General features: G+C 42.5%; 1 protein-coding gene across 2 annotated transcripts in view; it reads right to left on the minus strand.

The window, feature by feature from the left end:
* Positions 1 to 846: 846 nt before the first annotated feature.
* ENTHD1 (ENTH domain containing 1) overlaps positions 847 to 22340 on the minus strand; it is a 160576-nt gene continuing 139082 nt past the window's right edge. For both annotated transcript variants that reach the window (XM_061639193.1, XM_061639191.1), the window contains exons 5-7: positions 17499 to 17625; positions 10227 to 10676; positions 847 to 1597 (exon numbers count right to left, since the gene is read on the minus strand). In XM_061639193.1, coding sequence (XP_061495177.1) covers positions 984 to 1597; positions 10227 to 10676; positions 17499 to 17625 — 1191 coding nt within the window. In that variant the 3' untranslated portion in view covers positions 847 to 983. The remainder of the gene's footprint in view (positions 1598 to 10226; positions 10677 to 17498; positions 17626 to 22340) is intronic.

Genomic DNA, 22340 nt, shown 5'->3' on the forward strand with positions numbered 1-22340 from the left:
CCCTTCTGACTGAATTTAAAACTGGATAAGTTTCATCCAAGACGGGAGCCCGTCTCAGAGGCAGCACAGGTGGAGGGATCCTCCTGGGAAGTCCAAGACTCCAGTGCTCTCTCCTCAAAAGAAACCCAAAACCTCACTAGCACTGTTCCTGGAACTTCTCACCATGTAGGGAAGTGTGGAGCATGCAGCAATGTATTATCAACTCGCAGACAACTGGTGATTAATCATGTCTCCGTTTTCCACTAGGGTGTGACCATCAGTATTATTCTCACTTGTGAGCAAAACTCACTAGTCTCTTATTGTCCTGTTAAGTTCTTTATCAGATGTTATATATATAAGCTGTCACTTGAAATCAAGACAATTTAGTTTTCTTATTGGCATTTCTGCTACTGTTTCCCATTGCAGAGGCTCTCAAGAAAGTGAGGGGGCGGAGCTATCATTTAGTGTACTTTTTTCATGTGACCTCAAAGCAGCCAGGTAGTTCTCATGTACATGTGTTCGTCCCAAAGAGGCCCTGTGCACAGATCTATTTCAGACCCTTTTATTGCACAAAATGGTGAATTCTATCCTCATATCGTTCTGTGGGTAGCATGGAATATTATGTACGTAAAGGTACACAGGAATAGAAGGACATATGGCCTGGTTTTCCAACCACTAATTAATTACTCTTTGATATTTCCCGGACTAATGCTTTGTTTCTGGTGTTTAATTCAGAGATATGTGGGTTTCAAATATTCAACAAATAAAGAGATGTTAAATAATGACAATATTAAACCTCAATAAAAAACAAAATGTAAACAATTTATTTTCCATAACAGGAATAACAGATACACATCTGTGTATGCACATATATAAAAACATCAATCTAAAGTAAAACATTACTTCAACTCTAAACTACAAGATCTGGTGAGCTATATAAAGCAGATTAGCAAGGAAAGATACTTAAAAGATCCATATAGCCATAAAAGTGGCTATTGCGAGTGCTACATTTGGTCAGGGTCAGCTTCAGCAGTCTGGGGAGCTGCCAAGAATTTGTTCATATTTTGAATGGAAGCCACCATATTTGTCAACTCACTACTGATAGTACGCAGCTCCTGTGCCACACTGCAGAAGTCCCCTCTAAGTCCACAAACTGCATTTTTAATCTCTTCCAAAATGGTCATGCCTTTTTGTTCAGTGCTCATACAAAGGAGGTCTGCAGCAGGAAGATCAGCTGCAGGAGGCACACTAGGGTCAGGCACAGAAGTTGTATCAGGCACTAAACTGTTTACCCAACTCTCACCTGAAGCACGACAAGTTCTACTCCTAAAACCATCAAAATTTTTGATCGAACATTTTGAATTATCTGGAAGAAGGCTTAAGATGCTAGCATTGTCAAATACATCAGACACTGGGTAAGGAGAAAAGGAATTTGCAATCCTGTCTTTGAGATCTTTAAAGAAAAGAGAAGACAGTCCATGTGGTGGTGTGAGCAAATAGGACGGTCCATGGGAAGGAAAACAATGAGGCTGTGGGGTGTTGTTTGGAACAGCTGACTCAGGGGATGACATGGAGAAAGTAGAAAAAGAGGATGTTGTTCCCAATGAGCTGGCAGAATCTGAAATGTACATAAAAGAAAAATACACTGTGTTACACATTATTTGCCAAAAGCGTGCATTCCTTTTTAAGACTCCTGGACAGTGCTCAAATCAAATTAAATATCTTAACTTACAATGTCCCATATTCAAAGAAACAACAAAATGAAAGCAAACCATGGCATCCAATACACAATGGAATCTGGCACTTAAGATAGTGAGATTTATTTATTTATTACCTGGTCAGATGTTCATCCGGGTGGGGCTTGACCATTTACATTATTGGTGCTGGGAACTTTTCCATAGGAAGTGGGCCATCACTGTGGGAAATAGTTCCACCTATCGTGCGAAGGCAAGAATGTTTTTGAAGTCAAGACTAGGGACGTCATGCCCCTCCCACTCTCCAGTTCATTCTTGCCTTCGTACGAACAAGATTGGAATTTCACGTAGCATTTAGCTAAGTCTCGTATTTGTTTCTCTTTTTCTCTTCAAAACCTTTTTTCTGTTTTTTGTGTCTAGCCTACTGAGGATCCCCTCAGAGACCGCGGCTGCGACTCTCTTCCCCCTTTCCTCAGGGCTATTTAATTTCTTTTATTCCCTTGATTGGGGTGCTCCCTCTGAGACCGCGGCTGCGGCTCTCTTTATTTTTGCAGTTTCAAGCCCCCTCCCCCCCCCCCGTAGCCAGGGGGCTCCCTCGGTGACCGCGGCTGCGGTTCTTTTTTTTTTTTAAGATCGCTTTTGATCGCTTGTGAGGGAAGGGGAATCCCTCTCCCTCCCCCCCCGATCGTTGCCGCGGCTGCGGCTGATCCGATCTCTGCGGGAGCTTGCAGCTGCGGCTCCCGCTGTTACTACCTTACCGCAGATCGCCCTCGCTACGTGGCTTAAATCCCACTGCAAAGGGCTTTACAGACCGCGACGGCGGCTCTCTCTGCGGCGGCTGCCGTGTGTTCCTCTACCTGCTCTTCCAGAGTTTTTTCTAACCGCTACTGCGGCTTTCGGCGAGTCCGTGCTGGCCAGCCCTTCCCCCAGTTCGCTTGCGACGGCCGCCATTGCTCCTTCTCCCTCAGCCCCGTTTTGATCGTTTTTTCCCGCCCGTTTTTTTTTCTGGGCGCCATTTTTTGAAATTCAAAATTCCCGCCTTTTTTGTTCCCATCTATTTAGCTTCGGATACCTCCCCTGCAGGCTATCTATCTGTATGTTTGTGTATATGTGCTGCTGACAAACTTACACAAGGCTGATTTACACACATTTTTACTGTGGCTGTAATCATAGTGGCTGAATTGTATTATTAAGGCTGGAGCTCCAATCCTAGTGGGCTGGATTGTATTATCAAGGCTGGAGCTTTAATCCTAGTGGCTGGATTACATTATCAAGGCTGGAGTTTTAATCCTAGTGGCTGGATTACATTATCAAGGCTGGAGCTTTAATCCTAGTGGCTGGATTACATTATCAAGGCTGGAACTTTAATATCAGTGGCTGACTTGTATTAAATCTGATTTACATTACATATCCTGCCCCCTATGGGGCCGTGAACAAGCCAAAAACCCAGCCCACAGCACTAATCTGAGTGTGCCAACTCTAAAACAGCCTATATTATATTAACGCGGATACCTCTGTGCATTCTGCCCCCTCTGTGGCAGTGCATTCGCCATCTGCCAGTGTATCCTACCCCCTCCGTGGTAGTACGCTGTGCCAGTTCGGGTCTTTACATTCTGCCCCCTCCGTGGCAGTGTACTGCACCCAGGTTCATATAAGATGGCAGAACAGCCAGGCATGTCACCATCAACACACATGGTGCCAGATCAGCCAGACATGCCACAATCAGCCAAGCCACAACATACTAACACGTCTAAGACCAGACATGCCAAAGCACTGGCTAAGACAAAACATCTTTCCAGCCATAGTAAACCAAAGCGTCCTCGTTATGTCTCTGTGCCAACAACCACCACAGCACAGACACACATAAGTGATATTTTCCATTCTCCTGCTACTGCCTCTGACGAGGAAGAGTTTGTTGGCTTTCCCCCTCACGGTTCGCCTAACGAACCTACCTCTGGCTTACCGCCTCAGACATCTGTTCCAACAGCCCACCAGGCACATACATCTCACACATCTGGTCTGCAGCTGTCTCCTGATTTCCTCTCCCAACTCCAAGCCATGCTGGCTTATTTCACACAAATGCAGTCACTACCACAGGTTCCTGCCATACCCCCACTCAACATGGACCAACGCGCGTTCCATGCTGCTCATCCTTCCTGCTCGCCAGATCCCTTCGATGTAGCCAGAGGCAGATGTACGGACGAAGCCTCGTATGCGGAGGAGTTAACTTTCACTGACCATGTTGAAGGAGACGACTGGAGCGACTATTCAGATCATGAGGAGGATACATCGTATCGCTTGTTCAATACCTCAGATTACCAACCGCTCGCACGTAGGGTACTTCATACCCTTGGTCTCCAGACTGCGCCCTCAACTTCGTCCGCTCCAACTCTCAAAGGGGCCAAGGTCCTCAAATCCCCTGCACCTACTGAACACTACATCCCGGTGCCGGACCCAATTGCCAAATTAGCTTCCGATGAATGGGCCCACCCGCTCAAAGCTCGACGCTTCAAGAACGTGGCTGACAGACTTTACGCCCTAGCCCCAGACTTCACCACCAAGTTAGAGGTCCCTGGCATAGATGAACCGATCGCTCGCCTCGTTTCACGATCTATCTTGCCCAGGGAAGGGGAATCCCACCTAAAAGATACTACTGAACGTCGAATAGACTTCGCCCTCCGCAAGAACCACGAGGCCACTGCCCTAGCCATGCGTGCCTCCGCCTCAGCCTCCATCTTCTCCAGAGCATCTATGATGTGGCTGGATGACCTTCTAGAGGATGATAACCCTGATCCTGTCGCCTTCAAAAGAGCACTATTGAAATTACGTAAGACAGCAGCTTTTGTGGCCGATGCCACTTTGGATGCCACCCAATTAGGGGCACGAGCCATGACGACTCAAATAGTCGCTCGTCGTACCCTCTGGCTTCGCCACTGGCAAGCTGATTCAGCGGCCAGATTGAACCTGTCCAAGGCCCCTTACTCCGGATCTCTACTCTTCGGCGAGGAAGCTCTAAAGGCAGTTCTGGTTGATCCAAAAGACGCCCATAAACCGGTTCTAGCCACAGTCAAGAACATCGACCACAGGCCCTTCAGGCGATTTCCCTCCTTTCGTTCTAACCAGCCTTTTCGAGGAACGCGGCCAGGAGGACGAGGCCGCGATTTCAGACCCTATGATTCCAACGCATTCAGGGTTTCCTGGAACCGACGCTTCCAGGGCAGAGGTCAGTACCAAGGGCGCAGGGGCAACTCATCGTCCTCATATAGGGGAGGTCCTCGCCTACACAAGTAGTATTAACGCCATCCCCATAGGTGGCAGATTACTTAATTTTGGAGATCGATGGCTGCGCCTTACTAAGGTCTCCTGGATCAGGGACCTCTTCACTTATGGCTATACCATAGAGTTCTGGGCAACCCCATCAGACAGATTCCACCCATCTCCTTGCCCAAGGGCACCAGCCAGGCACAACATCATGCAGACAGCTATACATCACCTCTTGCACATAGCGGCAATAGAGCCAGTTCCCACAACTGAGAGATCGGAAGGGGTGTACTCCCTCCTATTTGCTGTGCCAAAACGAGATTTATCTTGGAGGGCGGTATTGGATCTCAAGTTTGTCAACCGTTTTGTAACATACCGCAAGTTTAAAATGGAATCTCTCCATTCCATTACCGAGAGTCTGCATGAAGGAGACTTCCTGGCTTCTATCGACCTTAAGGAAGCGTATCTCCATGTACCCATTTGCATAGCCCACAGAAAGTTTCTTCGGTTTGCTTTTGGCCACCAACATTTTCAATATAGAGCGATGCCTTTTGGCCTCTCCTCTGCTCCAAGAGTATTTTCCAAGGTGCTACTCATCCTAGTGGCTTACCTTCGGACCCAAGGGGTTCATATCTACCCATATTTGGATGATCTGCTCATACGGGCCAAATCTGAAGAGCTGGCTCATCATCATTTAATGATCACCCTCAATGTTTTGCAGACCTACGGCTGGCTTGTCAACTTCGACAAAAGCCATCTCCAGCCAACCCAACGCCTACTACATCTTGGGGCAATGTTGGACACCCTGCAGGCAATGGTCTTCCTGGCTCCAGATCGCATCACTGCCATCACAAGCATCGCAAGGTCCCTGATGCAACAAACATCCGCAGATGTCATGCTTCTCGCCAGAGCGCTTGGGATGTTTATCTCCACAATCCACATTGTGCCCTGGGCTCGGGCTCACACTCGGCCCCTTCAGTGGACTCTGTTGCCTTTTCAAAAAGACATTGCCAGCTCCAACCATCGCAAAGTTCGTTTGAGCCCCGCTCTGCGCCTCTCCTTCCGCTGGTGGACCAAGGTTCAACACCTCTCCAAGGGCACGTCGTTCAGAGAACCCCGCAGAACCGTCGTGACCACAGACGCCAGCCTCATAGGTTGGGGAGCCCACTGCAACTCCCAGTACGTTCAAGGGGTTTGGCCCAACGCAGAGCAATCTCGAAGCATCAACTGGCTGGAACTAAAGGCTGTCCACTTGGCTCTATGTCATTTTCAATCTCTGTTCCCTTTGCATCATGTGCTCATTCGAACAGACAACACGTGTGTAAAATCACATTTGAACAGACAGGGGGGCACCAGGTCTCGTCCTCTGCAGGACTTAGCCTCCCTCATCTTTGTCTGGGCAGAACAACATCTACAATCCCTGAAAGCAGAGCACCTCAGAGGGATTTGGAATGTGACAGCAGACTGGCTCAGCAGACAACAGGTCTTCCCAGGAGAATGGAAACTTCATCCAGCCATTTTCCATCGTCTCCAGTGTCGGTTCGGCGCCCTCTCAGTCGACCTGTTTGCTTCCAGTCACAATTGCCAGCTTCCAAGGTACTTTGCTCGATACCTGGACTCAACAGCAGAAGCAGTGGATGCTCTGACAACACCGTGGCCAGACGGTCTATTGTACGCCTTTCCTCCCATACCATTGTTAGCCAAAACCTTGAGGAAGGCGCGAACCGAAAGGGCACAGCTGGTTCTGATAGCACCATTTTGGCCACGCCGACCGTGGTTCTCAGATCTTCTGGCAATGTCAATGATGGATCCTTGGACACTTCCAGTAACGCCAGACCTCCTATCCCAGGGCCCAGTACTGCACCAGGACCCTACTTGGCTCAATCTAACAGCGTGGCGTTTGAACGGAGACACTTGAGGTCAGCTGGACTGTCTGACGCTGTGATTGATATTATTTTGGCCTCGAGAAGACCATCTACCACTCGCATTTATCAACATACCTGGGTGGCTTTCTCCAAGTGGTGTCAGTCCCACCACCACGATCCATCCCAGGCCAATGTGCACCAGGTGCTCCAATTTCTCCACAGTGGCTTTATGATGGGACTTCGACCCAACACTCTACATCGACATGCGTCTACTCTGTCATCCATTCTCTCAGTGTCCTCTCCTGGAGATCATATCTCCTCACATCCGTTCATCAAACGTTTTTTGAGGGGAGTCGCCCTACGCTCTCCGGCTGTTGTCCATCGGTTCCCCTCATGGAGTTTGCCGAAAGTTCTGCAGGCTTTGCAACGCCCTCCGTTTGAACCCATCAGGACTGTGCCCCTACGTATACTGTCCTTCAAGGTCCTGTTTCTGATCGCAATCACATCTGCCAGACGCGTTTCGGAGTTGGGCGCATTGTCTTCTGCTAGACACCTCTGCATCTTCCATAAGGACTCTGTTGTGCTGAAGACTGACCCTTCCTTTCGTCCCAAGGTCGATTCAGTTTTTCATTGCAACCAGGACATTGTTTTGCCTTCCTTTTGCCCGAATCCTACCCATCCTCTCGAGAAGGCTTGGCATTCGTTGGATGTCCGGAGGGCTCTCAAGACCTACCTGTCTAGGACCCAAGAGATTCGACGAATGGAGTCTCTGTTTGTATCCTTTCATCCAGGGTCTATGGGGCATAAAGTATCCAATCCTACCTTATCCCGTTGGTTAAGGGCATGCATTACCTTAGCATATGAGTCCCTGAAGCTGCCAGTTCCTGCTAGTATAACAGCTCATTCTACTAGGTCAGCTGCCACTTCGGCTGCTTTTGCTACTAATGCTCCTGTTGCCGATATTTGTAGGGCCGCAGTCTGGTCTTCCCCACACTCGTTTATAAGTCATTATAAAATTGATCGTTATGCCTCTGCTGATGCTTCTTTTGGCAGACGAGTGTTGCAACAGGTTCTTAATAAGGATTAACATGTGGGTGGTCCCTCCCTATATGGGTTGCTTTGGTACATCCCACAGTGATGGCCCACTTCCTATGGAAAATGTACCATTGGTCTCACCTGAAAGGTGATTTTCATAGGAAGGGGCCATCACGACCCTCCCAGTTGGAGGATGACTAGCGATTTTATCAATGGGTTACATGTTATTGTTTCCATATTATATTTAAATGTAAGGGTGAAGTCAAGACTTTTAGTTCTGTTATGTTATGAAGTTATGTTAGAGTCATGTTGTTATGCATGTGACTATTATGTTATTTTCCTGGCGGGCCTGTTGGCCTTGTTCTTGTATTTTTAGATATCTCTTTTAGACTCGCTACGAATGAACTGGAGAGTGGGAGGGGCATGACGTCCCTAGTCTTGACTTCAAAAACATTCTTGCCTTCGCACGATAGGTGGAACTATTTCCCACAGTGATGGCCCCTTCCTATGAAAATCACCTTTCAGGTGAGACCAATGGTACATTCCCCTGAAACAGCAGAACTCTGGCAATGGATATGCCTTGAAGTGATCAGACCTTGCACCACTATCTAATCAATGCAGGGAAGGGGGGGGTCTTTTCCTTCACCTCAGGCAGCATTACAACCAGCAAAAACTGCTCACATCTGTACTGTGCATAGAAAATGTGAGTCTGCTCAATAGCGTGGAACTTGTGGCAACTGACATGAGAGATGTTCCATGTGACAAAGCTGTGATGTCAAATCACTTGCTAGAGAATGAGAATGAACTCAGTAACGCAGTAAAGTTTGCAGACTGTTCTGTTGAGCTGGCATTCAATATGTTCTGCCGTCCTCCTGTGTTCTCCTGCCTGTCATTTTTTGCATCCCCTTTCATTTTTTCCCACATAACCTCAGCTTTCCTTTCTTCCTTGTATCCTTTTTATTTTATTTTTCTCACACTAAAGAAGAGAATTTTGCATTTTATTTTTGAGACTCGTGAATAGGGCTGGCCCAAGACATTTTGCTGCCAGAGGTGAAGGACTAGAAGGTCTCCCCCTTCCTGATCCACATAAAGAAGCTAAGTGAAAAGTGCATCATCACTGGGGATGGGACAGTGTCCTTCACCGTAACCAAGGTCAACAGACTAGCTTAGGAGGTGCAGGGCAGGCCATATGGCACACATATTCTGTCCTCCAGCATCTTGCCTCTACTCCCCACCCACTGGATCTGCCACCTAAGGCTGCCATCTCCCTCTGCTTAATGGTAGAGCCAGCTCTGCTCATGAACATGAACTGCTTTGTGTGTAATAATTCAGCTTTTTTCACTGTTTCAACACTTGAACCTTCCAAACATTTCACTGAATAGTAAAAAAAAAAAATGCTTGCAAACTTTAATTCCTTGTTTACAACTCTTCACTTTAGGATATCCAGTAATTCTCAAAATCTGAACAGACAATTACTGACATATGGCATTTTCTCTACATAGACATTTTTTCATTTGTGAAGAAAGCAAATGGATATAATCTGTTCATATGTCACACTTTATAAAGTTGCATGGTATAAAGGTCAAAATGTTAAGAGACTAGGGAAATGGATGTGGGTATTGCAATGAAAGACCACTAGTTTCAAATTAACAGCTTAGGCATGACTGTGTATTCATTTAACATGCCTCGTTTATAATGGCAGGAGGCTTTCATGATCACACAGCGGGATGGGGGGTCAACCTTTTCCACTTGTACCATAACAGTGAAAATTGTTGGGCCAAATTAGAACATATGGCATCTTCCTTCTTGGGAGAAATGGCAGCTTTGGAGGATGATTTTAACCCAAATTGCATCACAAGTGGAAAGAGTTCACCACCATCATGCTACACTCCCATTCTTGATAGGATACCCTGCATCTGTTGTTAAAACAAAACATATTAAATGCATACACACATTTTGTGTATTGTCTGGTCTGGCCCAAAATTTGACATCATACAGACAAGGCTGAATTCTTCCTTGACCTATGTATGAATTCTGCATGCAAGAAAGGATAGTTATCCAACTTTTTCTAATGCCACTAAACTCATTAAGTTTCACTTTGGCTGCTGTTATTTAATATTCACTCTGAAGCTTCAGAAAGGCCACTTAACCTCTCCAAAATAATGTTCACCTGACCTCCCTTTAAATATTGTAAGAGTTTTATCAGCTATAAAAGTAATTATTAGAGTCACAGATAGTTGGTAACAGTATCTTAACATCTAGAATCAATGGAAGCCAGCTACCTGGATATTATCACAAAAGTGTTATTGTTTTGCATAAGCTACAGAGCATGAATTTGGATGGAGAAACAACAGACATGTTTCTGTGATAGACATGGAGACCACAAGCTCACCTGGCCTTGGGGTGGGCTGACTGCTTAACCCAGCTGGCTGTACTGTGCTTGGTATTAAGAAGTGGAGGTTTTGTAGGCTATCTTCGCTAGGCCCACAGAACTGCTTAGAAGAAGCTGGAGTTGAATTCATGGTGTTTGTTACACTGTTTCCCAAAGGATCAAAGGTTTGAAAAGTTGGAGATTTGTAGATGGTTTCAACAGAAGCTCCAGTGCGACAGCAAACATAGTCTGGTTTTGAGACCTGTTTGTTAATGGTAGTGATAAACTCTTCTGGGCCTGATGACCGAAGATCAAGCAAAGTTCCTGCAGTTTTGTGGGTGTAGACACTGGACTGTGTCCTTGGAGGAGATTTAGCCATAACTCTGGAAACAATGGAACTCCTTGATTTCCTCTCTGAATCCCATTTTTGAAAAGATAACTGATTTCTTTCTGAGGGACTCAAAGAAGTACCTGCAAGGTAACAAAAGCTATGTCACCAAAAACAACTTTATTTTTAGAATGGAGTGTGCTGTTGGTTCCATTCCTTTATTATATTTATATCCCACCTGATTGTCATGTGGCCTCAAGATGATTTACACAGCTAAAAAACAGAAATACAACAATAGAAATAGAATAGAAACAATAGAAAGCAACAGTAAGATCAGCAGATAAAAATCCAGATAAAATATCCATAAAACAGCAGAAAGGGTCTCCAAAACCATTAAAAGCCATTACAGTGAGAGTACTTTAAATACATAAGGAGAATGTAAGGGGGAAGTATAATGTCTAGATTTTAAACACACTCTTTGAGAGCCAGTGTGGTATATGTTATACAAATCTAGGCCTCAGGAGACTTTGAGTTCAAATCAATAGATTTTATCGTCTTCTTTTTACCATGATGCAGTTTAGTCAGTATGAGTTCTGAAAGGTAAAAGGGCACCTGCTAACCATGTTAAAGAATTTCTATATCAGCGATTTCTATATCTTCTATATCAGTGGTTCCCAAACATTTTTCCCCACAGACCACTGACACAGAGAGCCAGTGTGGTGCAGTGGTTAAGGTGCTGGACTATGACCTGGGAGACCAGGGTTTGAATCCCCACACAGCCATGAAGCTCACTGGGTGACCTTGGGCCAGTCACTGCCTCTCAGCCTCAGAGGGGGGCAATGGTAAACCCCCTCTGACTACCGCTTACCATGAAAACCCTATTCATAGGGTTGCCATAAGTCGGAATCGACTTGAAGGCAGTCCATTTCCATTTATTTACATGACATAAAACCCAGTTCTGGAAATGTTTACTGATTCCAGCAAAAATCCATTTACAATTCCAAACTATCTTTCTCTAGAAACTGGAATAGAATATGGCTGACAGTATTATCCGTAAACAGGTTCTGCATTCTGCATTTTCCCAAAGGGTCTGACAATTTGTTCTAGAAGTATAATGTATACATATGTACTCAAGAGCAACAGGGATTTAGTTTGTGGAGACCACCCTTTTGATAGGATCATCATAAATATACGCCATATATCAAACACTTTTTAAAAATAACTTTCTAGAACATTTCCCTGTTTGTAACAATATATGGTTAAATATACATATACTTTTAATGTATATGTTGAAGACAACAATTCCATTACAATACTGAGAGATGTTCTGCAGCCATTTCAGATACAATCAGCCTTAAATCTTTTGTCACTACAACTTGAATCTGATCTGAAGAAATCTTGTTATTTCAACCCTGGCTTCATGTAACCCATCTGTTTTATTGCACTTAAATATCTGTAATTATGAGCTATAATAATATTGTATTCAAATTTGTCTTTCTCAAGCTGAACACTGATTTAGTGCATATAATATAGCCTTTAATGGCTATCTGTCCTATTTATATGCTAATCACCTAGAATAGGTTTTCTTCCCAGGAATCACCATACCAGTTTCATTCAATAGCTTATTATACTGTACAAATTTCAGTAAAGCAAAAGATTTATCAAAAGTGATAAGGAACTAGGCTATGTGCAGGCACAGCAGGGAGGGGAGGACAGAGAGCTGGAAATATCTGACATTAAAGATCCATAAACCTGACCTCCCACATGAGCATCAAGCTCAGAAAAATGCTTCAAACCAAATGCTTAGTTTGGAAGGCAAAGTAAAAGACTGGGTTCAGGGAAAAGATAAGTCATTCCCCACCAGCTTCCTGACTGTAGGATCAGGGGAGAAATGTTCACCTCCTTCCAGTGAAAATGTCACCTTCAGTCTTCCCTGAAGCCATCTACTTTGACATGGCCCAAGCAATGGGCAGTTTGAGGAAGTACGTAAATAGGGAGTGCATTTCTCAGCTTTCCCTTTTCCCAATGTCAGGCTGCAAACACACTAGTCGCCAGATCAAAGGGTTTCTGTAAGCCACACTTGGAGGGGAATGAGTTGATCTGCTGATCAATTGTGAAATCTCTTTGAAGTTTTTTAAAAAAAACCCACACTCAAGCTGCTCCCACCAGGTTTTACAGGAAAAAGGGGTGGGGTTTGACTGGCGTTGTGTGCCCGTTTTCAGAAGAGAGAGGTGGAGGCGCACTGGAACCAACAGAGCAGTGAATGTGTTTTTACCCTCAGATACAAAACTCCACATCCATCTACAGCTCTCCTATCTTCCCTGAAAACTCCCATGTTAAGACACAATGCAAATGTTATGTGTGCAAAATGAAAACCTAATTTTCTTAAGCTGTGAGCACACTAGTTGCCTACAGCAAAGCGTTTACATTGACCACACTTGGAGGGGCAGCAGGGTGATCTGATCATTTGCGAAATCTCTTTGAAGCTGAATTTTTAAAAAACGCACTCGAGGTGATCCTGGCAGGTTTTACAGTAAAAAGGGGTGGGGTTTGACTAGTGTCATGTGCCCCGTTTTCAGAAAAGAGAGGTGGAGATGAACTGGAACTGGCAGAACACTAAGTGTGTCTCTACCCTCAGTATGGGTGGGACAGGAAAGGAGGGTCAGGAATGATTGTGTCTGTGTATCTTTCCCTTTCTGGTTATAACTGGCCCAGGGCCGCTGACAGATGGGTAGAAAAGGTCGGTTTCTAGGGGGCCCGGAATCTTAGCTTTCATTTTAAAAAAAGAGTAACTTTCTATGTGCTCTAAGAAAAAAAATTAGACACAAGAATGTAAGCAGCTCCAAGTCCCTGCCTCTTCAGGTTTTTAGCCAGTGAGTAAAATCAAAGCTGTGATTGATAAGTGAACTCCACCAGGAATCGAAAGCTGTTTTATAGCACACACACAGCTGAGAAGTTCAAACTTCAGTGGAGTTGTATAAGTAGGGTTGAAGCAAGTAAGAGTTTGGGAAGGGTTTTTGTGGGGAGAAAAGCTTTCCTTGGAGCAATGTGAAAAGCTGATTTTCTAGCAAATAACCATACCCAGGAAGTTGAGAATTCTCTCTCTCTCTCTCTCTCACTCACTCACTCACTCTCTCTCTCTCACACACACACACACACACATCACCATCCCATTTGCATCAATGCAAAATGTCCATTATTTTAAGTGATTTGGAACAGCGCTCGCAATATCTAATAGCAGGGCTGGTAATCAGGGTATAGGGAGTACATTTGTACAAGCACCACCACACTGCTAAACAACTGCATGAGTTGCATGAGGCAAGCAAGCTGATCCAGCAGCACAGCAGCAACAAGTATCCCTTGCCTTGAGCCCAGCAGCTGAAGGGACGAGCAGAGGAATGAGCAAGAGACCCTCTCTCAGTCCACCTCCACCCCTACCATCTCAGCTGCCAGACACTGAAGAAAGAGTGAGAGTGGATGAGGTATCAATCTCTGGGTGAGGGGCCGTTCTGCATTCCTCCTGCAAGTGACTGACCTGCTTCATAGCTTGCATGCCACGCATTAGGCTTTAATTCTAACTCACTTTTCTGAAAGTCAATGGGACTTTTTGAGTAGACATACGAAGATTGTGGTGTTAATCTGTCTCTCTGTCTATATCCCCAATCCTTTTTTTAAAAGCCATTAGGCAGGGCTTACTTAGGTGGCACTGCTATTATTTGGCAGGAAATTATTACTGTTTTTTTAAAAAAAATTCTGCAATGATCAACTGGTTTTGACAATCTGCTATTATACGTAGATGAGTGGGGAGAGGAAAGGAACAAGATGGAAGGGAATTTAAGGGGTTATTACCACAGAGATTAAAAGGCAAGCCTAGAGAGTCTTGCCCACGTTAAGGAGATTTTCTAGGCTTGCCTTTTTAATAGCTGTAGTATTAACCCTTTGAATGCTGTACTTCCAGACAGGTTGGTGATTTTTTTCCCCCTAGCAGACACAGAGAGGCTAGCCTTGGCTTGCTGCCTCTCAGCTTGCAGTTTAGATTATTTGACTATAGGTAAAGGCAGCAGAGGGAGAGTGAAGGAAAGAGAAACCTGTATAAGTTACTGCTGTGCTGTGCCATGCCGTGCTGCACTGTGCCATGTTGTGCTGTGTGTAAAATCAGTATAAGAACAATATTGTTACATTCAAGAGATTTTTTTAAAAATCTGGTGTCAGGAAAAGTCGTTGAAGTTTGGAGTAAGCATGATTGTGCCACAATTACAGTGAATATGAGAACTGTTGGAAAATCCAGTGCTGAATCTGACTTCAATGGAATTCTCTCCCATCCTTAGTGAAGATCCATCTTTTTGCTCAGGCATTTGCTGGATATTAGTGCCTATTTGTTATTAGTTTAAACTGCTTTGGATCACTACCTCAGTAAAGAGCATGTAATAAATATCCTAAATAAATGAAATCATACAGGGCAGAAAATGAAAGCAAGGCAAATTTAAATTCTATCCAGGTATGAGAAATGCCAAAAACACTTTCATGTGTGAAAATGCCCTTTGGGTATAATACTCCCCTTTGTGACTGCAATGCCTGCATGTGGAGAGATCCCCATAAGGCACTACACCAAGACAACCCAAATAATGAGACGTCTGTGTGCACCTCCCCTATCTCCAAACAGCCCACTTTCCACTCGGTCAAGTTATGCCTACTGTCTCCATGCACACGGGAGGAGGCAAAGCAGGGCTCTATGGGGATCCCTCCTTGTAGAAGTGTTGCACCTACATGGGACAGGATTGCACTCTCCCATGTTTGTACTTATTTATTATTTTTATTTATTTATTTATTTGATTTATATCCTGCCCTTCCTCCCAGCAGGAGCCCAGGGTGGCAAACAGAAGCACAAAAAACACATCAAAACATCATAAAAACAGACCTTAAAATACACCAAAGCAACTTTAAAAACATTTTTTTTAAAAAGCTTTTAAAACATCTTTTAAAAAGGGTTAAAAAACATATTGTTTTTAAAAGAACATATTAAAAAGCAATTCCAAAACAGGCGCAGACTGGGATAGGTCTCAACTTAAAAGGCTTGCTGAAAGAGGAAAGTCTTCAAAAGGCACCGAAAAGATAACAGAGATACTTCCCTTCCTCTCAAGAGGTTAGAAAACAATTCCACCCTGATGCACAACCTTGTACAAATTTCTAGAAGTCATTAGCCTTTCCTTGAAGGGAGATGACATTCTGTGTCCTGCTCTAAATATATGACAGAAATAAGAAGAAAATGTTCAAAGGTAGTGTAGATTTGTTTTATTTTTTAGAAAAAGGCCTGAAGCAATTAGAGCTCTACCGTTCTTTTTCAAGGATAATTTTTTGTGTGTGCAATTCTTTTTTCTTGTGCAATTCTTTCTAAAATTTACTTTTAGAGACAACATAAAAAGAGAACCTGCTATTTCTGGAATACCCTTGAAAAAGTACTGTAAAGCTCAGCAAGTCTTCTACAGCAGAGTCCTTCAACCTTGGGACTCTAGATGTTGTTGGACTACAACTCCTATCATGCCCAGCCCTATTTGTACCCTTACAAGAAAGATGCAACTTCACTGAAGTTATCACTTGCAATGGTTTAAAACTGGTTGGCCACTGTGAGAACAGGATGCTGGACTAGATGGGCCACTGGCCTGATCCAGCAGGCTCTTCTTATGTTCTTATGTTCTTATTTCATTTTTTAAAAAACCAGCAGATGGATTGTGGTTTATACTTACTACAAATCTGCATTTACTCTACTTCTCTGTTCTACTATCTGTCAGTCTACCTAACCTTTCAAAAAGATATTCCTGCTGACAAAATCACAGTTTGAAACCTAATGAATCTGAAAGTCTCTAGAGAGCAAACTGATAACCATCTTTGTATATATATAATGCCATAGTTCTTAAACTATGAATGATATCTGACTTGTGCACATTCTCTGTTGAAAGAAGCCACACAGGAACAAAAAACCAGGGAAGTGCTTTAGATTAAATCCATGGCGTCTTAAGAAAATAAAAGCTGTGCCACTGGCATTAAGTGAAGGCACAAGTTAAGTTCTCTCCAAAACAAATTCATGGAGATACAACAGATTTGGCTATAACCCATGTACAATTTGTTATAATGAGGGGTAATGCTGAAATTTGACTGCAGACAGTCTGTTCTTCACAGTGAATCCCCCCACCTCCTGAACGTTAGTGAAAATAGAATATTTCATTATTTTTCAAAAATGAATTCATTTTTCAATTTAAATTAACTTAATTTTAAATGGCCCTGTGTCTCCAAATATCCCAACTTTATTTTAGGCTACAAGATGACAAAATAAGCTGTAAAACTCCTTTATTGTTTAATCATTGTTACTGTAGGACACTTTGACTTGCAGGTCTTATAGGAGTGGTGTAATGACCTCTCTTGGTTCTCCTCGGTCAGAATTAAGAATGGGTTTTAGAGAGATACATTTATGCCCTATTCTGTATACACAAATATGTGTATAGATGTCTCCCCATCTACACATTTGTAAAGGCAAAAATGGGTAGGATAAGAAAGAAAATAATAAAAAATAAATGAAGGTTCTAATGTCATCCCCCCCAACTTATTACTAAGGATTAGGTTGGCATGAAAACAGAACCCTGTTTTTTTGAGTTCATCAGCTCCAACTGCTTATTTTTCTATCAATATCATCTGGCACCTGAGAACCCTTCTGTGTTCTTGTATGACATTGATTGTCTCCATGGCAACAGTTGATGAGGTCACAGAGAATGTACTAAGCCACCTAAGTCTTCAGTATAAATGCCATTAGCTAAATATATATTCTGTAAAGAAATACTTCCTTTTGTTAGTCCTGAACCAACTGTCAGCCCATGTACTTGGATGACCCCTAGTTCTAGAAGTGTATGAAAGAAGCCTTCAAATAAGTCTTCTTTCACCTGGTTGCATTCTGCTTTTTGTTTTCTACTTACTTGCATTCCAGGAGTTCCTGGCTGCTATCTTTGTGTCTGTTGCCAATTCCTCTCTAGAAACCTTAGCTGGAAATGTTGATTGCACAGCAGTAGTAGAAGATTCATCCTCACTAAAGATTATCAAGTCCTGATACAAAAGAGAGGGGGGAAAGCAGCCAAGTAATTATAAGCTATATTAAGAGAGAGAGAACTTTATGTGGCATTTATTGTAATGGGCAGGGGAATAAAAACTTTCAAAATTAGGATATAAGGAACTTCCTACACTGATCCATATAGCCCAGTGCTGACTATTCAAAGTGGCCTTTTTAGCGTTTTAGGCAGACATCTTTTTCAGCCTTGCTGCCTAAGATATTTTCTAGAGATACCAAGGAGGCTAAAACCTGTTATATTTATAATTTGGAGTATCACATCTGTGAGCTTAAACAATAGGACATGCCACCAAAGATGTAATGGATTTGTTCTGACCCAATTACATTTCCAATGACCGAATTACATTTCTAGTGTGATGTAGTGGTTAAGGTGTTGGACTATGACCTGGGAGACCAGGATTCGAATCCCCACATAGCCATGAAGCTCACTGGGTGACCTTGGGCCAGTCACTGCCTCTCAGCCTCATGAAAACCCTTTTCATAGGGTCGCCATAAGTCGGAATCGACTTGAAGGCAGTACATGTCCAACATCCACATATATATTGATGAAACAAGCTTTCAGGAGTCAAGTATAAAAATAGATGAGTATGATGACTGTATCTTATATTTTGATATATGGAAATTTGTTTGTAGATTGTATGATAGACTTCCTATTATTTTGTGATAATACTAGTCATTGTCTTGGCCACATTTGCATATGTATGGTTCCTCGCTACTCGTCTGACACAGCCAGAAGGAATTTCATAGCTCTCACTTGTCCTTTTGCTTAACCATGGTTTATTGTTTTGTCAGAACTCACAGTTTCAAGTTGGCTTGTTTCAGACAAATTATAGTTGATGTTAACCAAAACTCATTGGTTCTGATGAAACAACAAAACATGGTTAAGCAAAAGCGGGTTTCCCCCCCCAAACTACAGCTTTGTGGGATGAGGAGAGGCAAGGGAAGGAGCCTGTCACTCACCTATCATTGATGCTATTAAACTATGCTTGAGCACAGGAATGGGAAGCCTCTGACCCTCCAGTGGTTATTGGACAACAGCTCCCATCAGTCCCAGGCTGCATGACCAATGGTCAGGGATGACAGGAAAAGGAGGAGTCCAAGAACATCTGGTGGGTTACAGGTCCCCATGCTTGATATAATGAGACACGCTAATGCAGCCATTGTCTAATCTGTTGTAAACTAGTCTACATCTGTCACATTTAGAACTAACAAATTATACAACCTTAGTATAATGTTTCTTTGAATTGTATCAATAAAGATTTTTCAGCTTCTGTTAATTGACATGCAACTCAACCATTTACAAATTTACATAGAAAAAAGTCTCACAGCATTTAGTGGGACTTTTGTGTTCACCGAGGCTTTTAAAATAACTTACGTAGCCTGGGCTAATCAGTTTTTAAATCTGTGTTTTAACTTTGGGGCACAATGGATTTTTTTTTCTGAACCATGTAATTTTTATGGCTTTATATTTTTATATTTAGATTTATTATTGTTATTGTAAGCCACCCAGAGAGATTTTTGTTATAGGACAGACTACAAAATAATGTAAATTAAAAAATAAATTTCTTCATAGTGTGTTTATTTCAGCTTGTAGCCTTAGCTGTATTCTTCATTAAAATGCAGAGGTCAGAAAATGCCTCAGCTATACATAGTGAAGAAAGGCTGTGTTGGATCCAAAAATTACCTTACTCTAATAAAAGAAGCTTCCTCTGTCCTCTATGTCCATTAAATGTAATAAAATTAATGTCTATCATATCCATAAATGTATATACTTTTTTGTACCAGAGCCTAAATATGGTCCAAGATAGAAGCTAATAACACAATCTTATACATGTCTACTCAGAAGTAAGCCCCACTGAATTCAATAGGACTTACTCCCAAGTAAGTGTGCATAGAATTGCACCCTTAAAGGTGACTGATATATTAGGACTAACCCTCCCTTGTTATCCCTTGCCATCCGCAACTTACATACTACATTCTCCAAACCTTTTCCCATAATCATTTATTGGTATATAATGAAGTATTTTATGAAGTTGAAACACAAAGTTGCTCTAGTCTAGGTAGTATTGATGTCAATCACAATGGTATCCATGTAAACTGTGTAGACTCATAACACAAAGCAATATTTGCATAGCAAAACCACTGTTTTCCCCTTTTGACATGTTAGAATGCTCACTCTGGATTTTGCTCTCCTTCCAAATAAAAACATTTATAATCATCTGCCCATTTCTTAAAAACAGATTAAGTAAAAAATGAATTATTTTAAATGAAAAATAACCATTTTGGAATTGTATTCATTTGCAAAACCATGATTATTTCAATAGTTTTTTACTCTTTATGACTGGTTCACAATTATTCACAAACAACTTCAGGTCTTCTGATAAATACATTATGAGGCACTGAACGGTTTTTGAGAACATTCTAACCTATGTCTTTTGGGGGGGTTAATTCCAGCTTGCATAAGCCAGTAAAGTGCAGACCAGTTCATTCTAATTTGTTTCTATTAATTTTACATCCAGATACTGCATCAAATTGGTGAATAACCTCAGACAGTTTCCCAGACGATTTCACAGGGTTTTGACAGCTAATCATTCTATCATCTGCATATAGTTTGATCTTTACTTCCCTGCCTCCAGTTTTCTCAGCAGTTTGGCTTACAGGATGGGTCTCCCCTTGGCTTCCAGAAGTAATTGTGAGGAGACCATGCATCCTGAGACTCAATAATTTTATTTATTTATTTTATTAGGTGAAGATATACTTGCCCAATTATATTACATGCATAGGCTCATCCATAAAGACATAAATATAGGCTAGAGAGAGTCGCACTTACTGTTATGCCGATTCTAGTGCATCTCCATCTGTTTTCTGAAAACAGGCAGACAACACTAGTCAAACGAGGTCCCTTATTACTCTGAAACCTGGTGGGATCAGCTTGAGTGTTTTTTTTTAAATTCAGCTTCAGCTAGATTTCACAACTGATTGGTAGATCAACCCATTGCCCCTCCAGGTGTGGCCAATGAAAATGCTTTGCTGTAGGCTCAGGCAGAGACATTGATTGGCAATGTGGGCAGTCCTGAAGTCAGCAGTGGGAAGGGAGATGCGTCCAGCTGAGGGCAGAGTCACTTCAAAACACAACCAGAAAAAAACATTCTCATTGCTTTTGAAGTGACTAGTGTGCCCACAGCCATAAAGTACACACAAAGGACCACTGGAAAACGGTGAGGTTTTACTGCATGTCATTTGTAATGGAACCATCATGGTTGGGATCCCAACTGCCACATGCAGCATGCCATTTGCACATTCTGGGTTCCTCTTCCAGTGGCATCCCTCCATGACTGCCCACACACACATAAAGGGAAGCCTTTGGCAGTGCATCCAATAAGGTGTGAGAAGCTGTCGCCAGAAGAAAATATCACTCCTTCCATAATTTGTGAGTGGAAATGCCCTCTGTCTGTGTGGGGGAAGATGGATGTCCTCCCATAGTGATAACCTTTGTGCCATAGGTTCCTGTGGTACTCTAGTTTGGAGAGGGAGATGATTCCTTTAGTTAGATCCAGAGATCCCCATGTGCATTTGGATCTTTGAATCCAAACGCTTACCCAAAACTATTGTTCTTCAGGTGGGTTTCTGTGCAGTCATACATTTGAAAATGGAACCACTTAGACCTCATCAATGCATAGAATCTTTTAAATTTCTGGCAGGAATGAGATGCACTCCTGCCACTCACCTCAACTAGATCTTTGTTATGTTCTGCACACAGGTTGAGGGACATCAAAAGAGCTTTCCTAATCAGTTATCTTCCAGGCTACCACAAAACTCCCAAGGAGCTTGTTATGTTACACAATGTCTTAGAAAAGGCAGTATGTCTTGTGTATTTCCTCTCTGCCTTTGGAAAGTTTGTGTTAATAAGGACTTTCAATGTTTAACAGCTATTTTGTACTACTGATAATTTGAAATTGCACAGTGCCCTTCATGACTCCTGTGACAGTTTAAAATTGCTAAAGAATGCAGGCCTCAGTCCCACAGGTACTAGTATGTTATGTTTCCAGATAGGGAGATGGAGAAAACATTCCAAAACATTTCACAGGATATGACAACATATTACTAGAAAGAAAAGCTTTCTGATTTATTTATTTTTAATTAAGCAATCTGATATATTGGGTCAAGTCTTCAGCAAGCAGAACCTTGCTCAAGAAAAGAAGCTATGATGAGTTACACTAGGTTAGATAGGGAAAACAAAATATGGGAAATTGTGGTCTAAGAGCTACTTCATACATGCAGCATCAAACATATCTGCACCCTCTTTACACATCCAGTCAATCCAAGCTCCCCATAATATGTATCTCTTTCAGTCACGTATTTGCAATGTGTATTTGTTACATGTATATGTGATAAGTCATGTATGAAATCTTCGGTTTTCCTGTATCAAGAAGCCAAAAAATGTTGCCTCTCAGTCATAAAATGTATCAGATTACAATATTTTCTGTGTTTGATCAGGGCTCACACACTCCAGTGCTACAATTTAGAGATAATATTTTTATTTTGTACAGACCTTATCTACTTTCTAATCTTTGTAGGAAATGTTAAAAGCAATGGAAAACATATAGTGGATTTAGATGTGAAGATTAATAAAAGTAGTGCTTGAAACTATTCCAACCTTTTCTAGAATAGAAAAACAACTAAACAGGTGTCA

Source organism: Rhineura floridana, chromosome 8, assembly GCF_030035675.1.
Source record: "Rhineura floridana isolate rRhiFlo1 chromosome 8, rRhiFlo1.hap2, whole genome shotgun sequence".
NCBI classification, from domain to species: domain Eukaryota; kingdom Metazoa; phylum Chordata; class Lepidosauria; order Squamata; family Rhineuridae; genus Rhineura; species Rhineura floridana.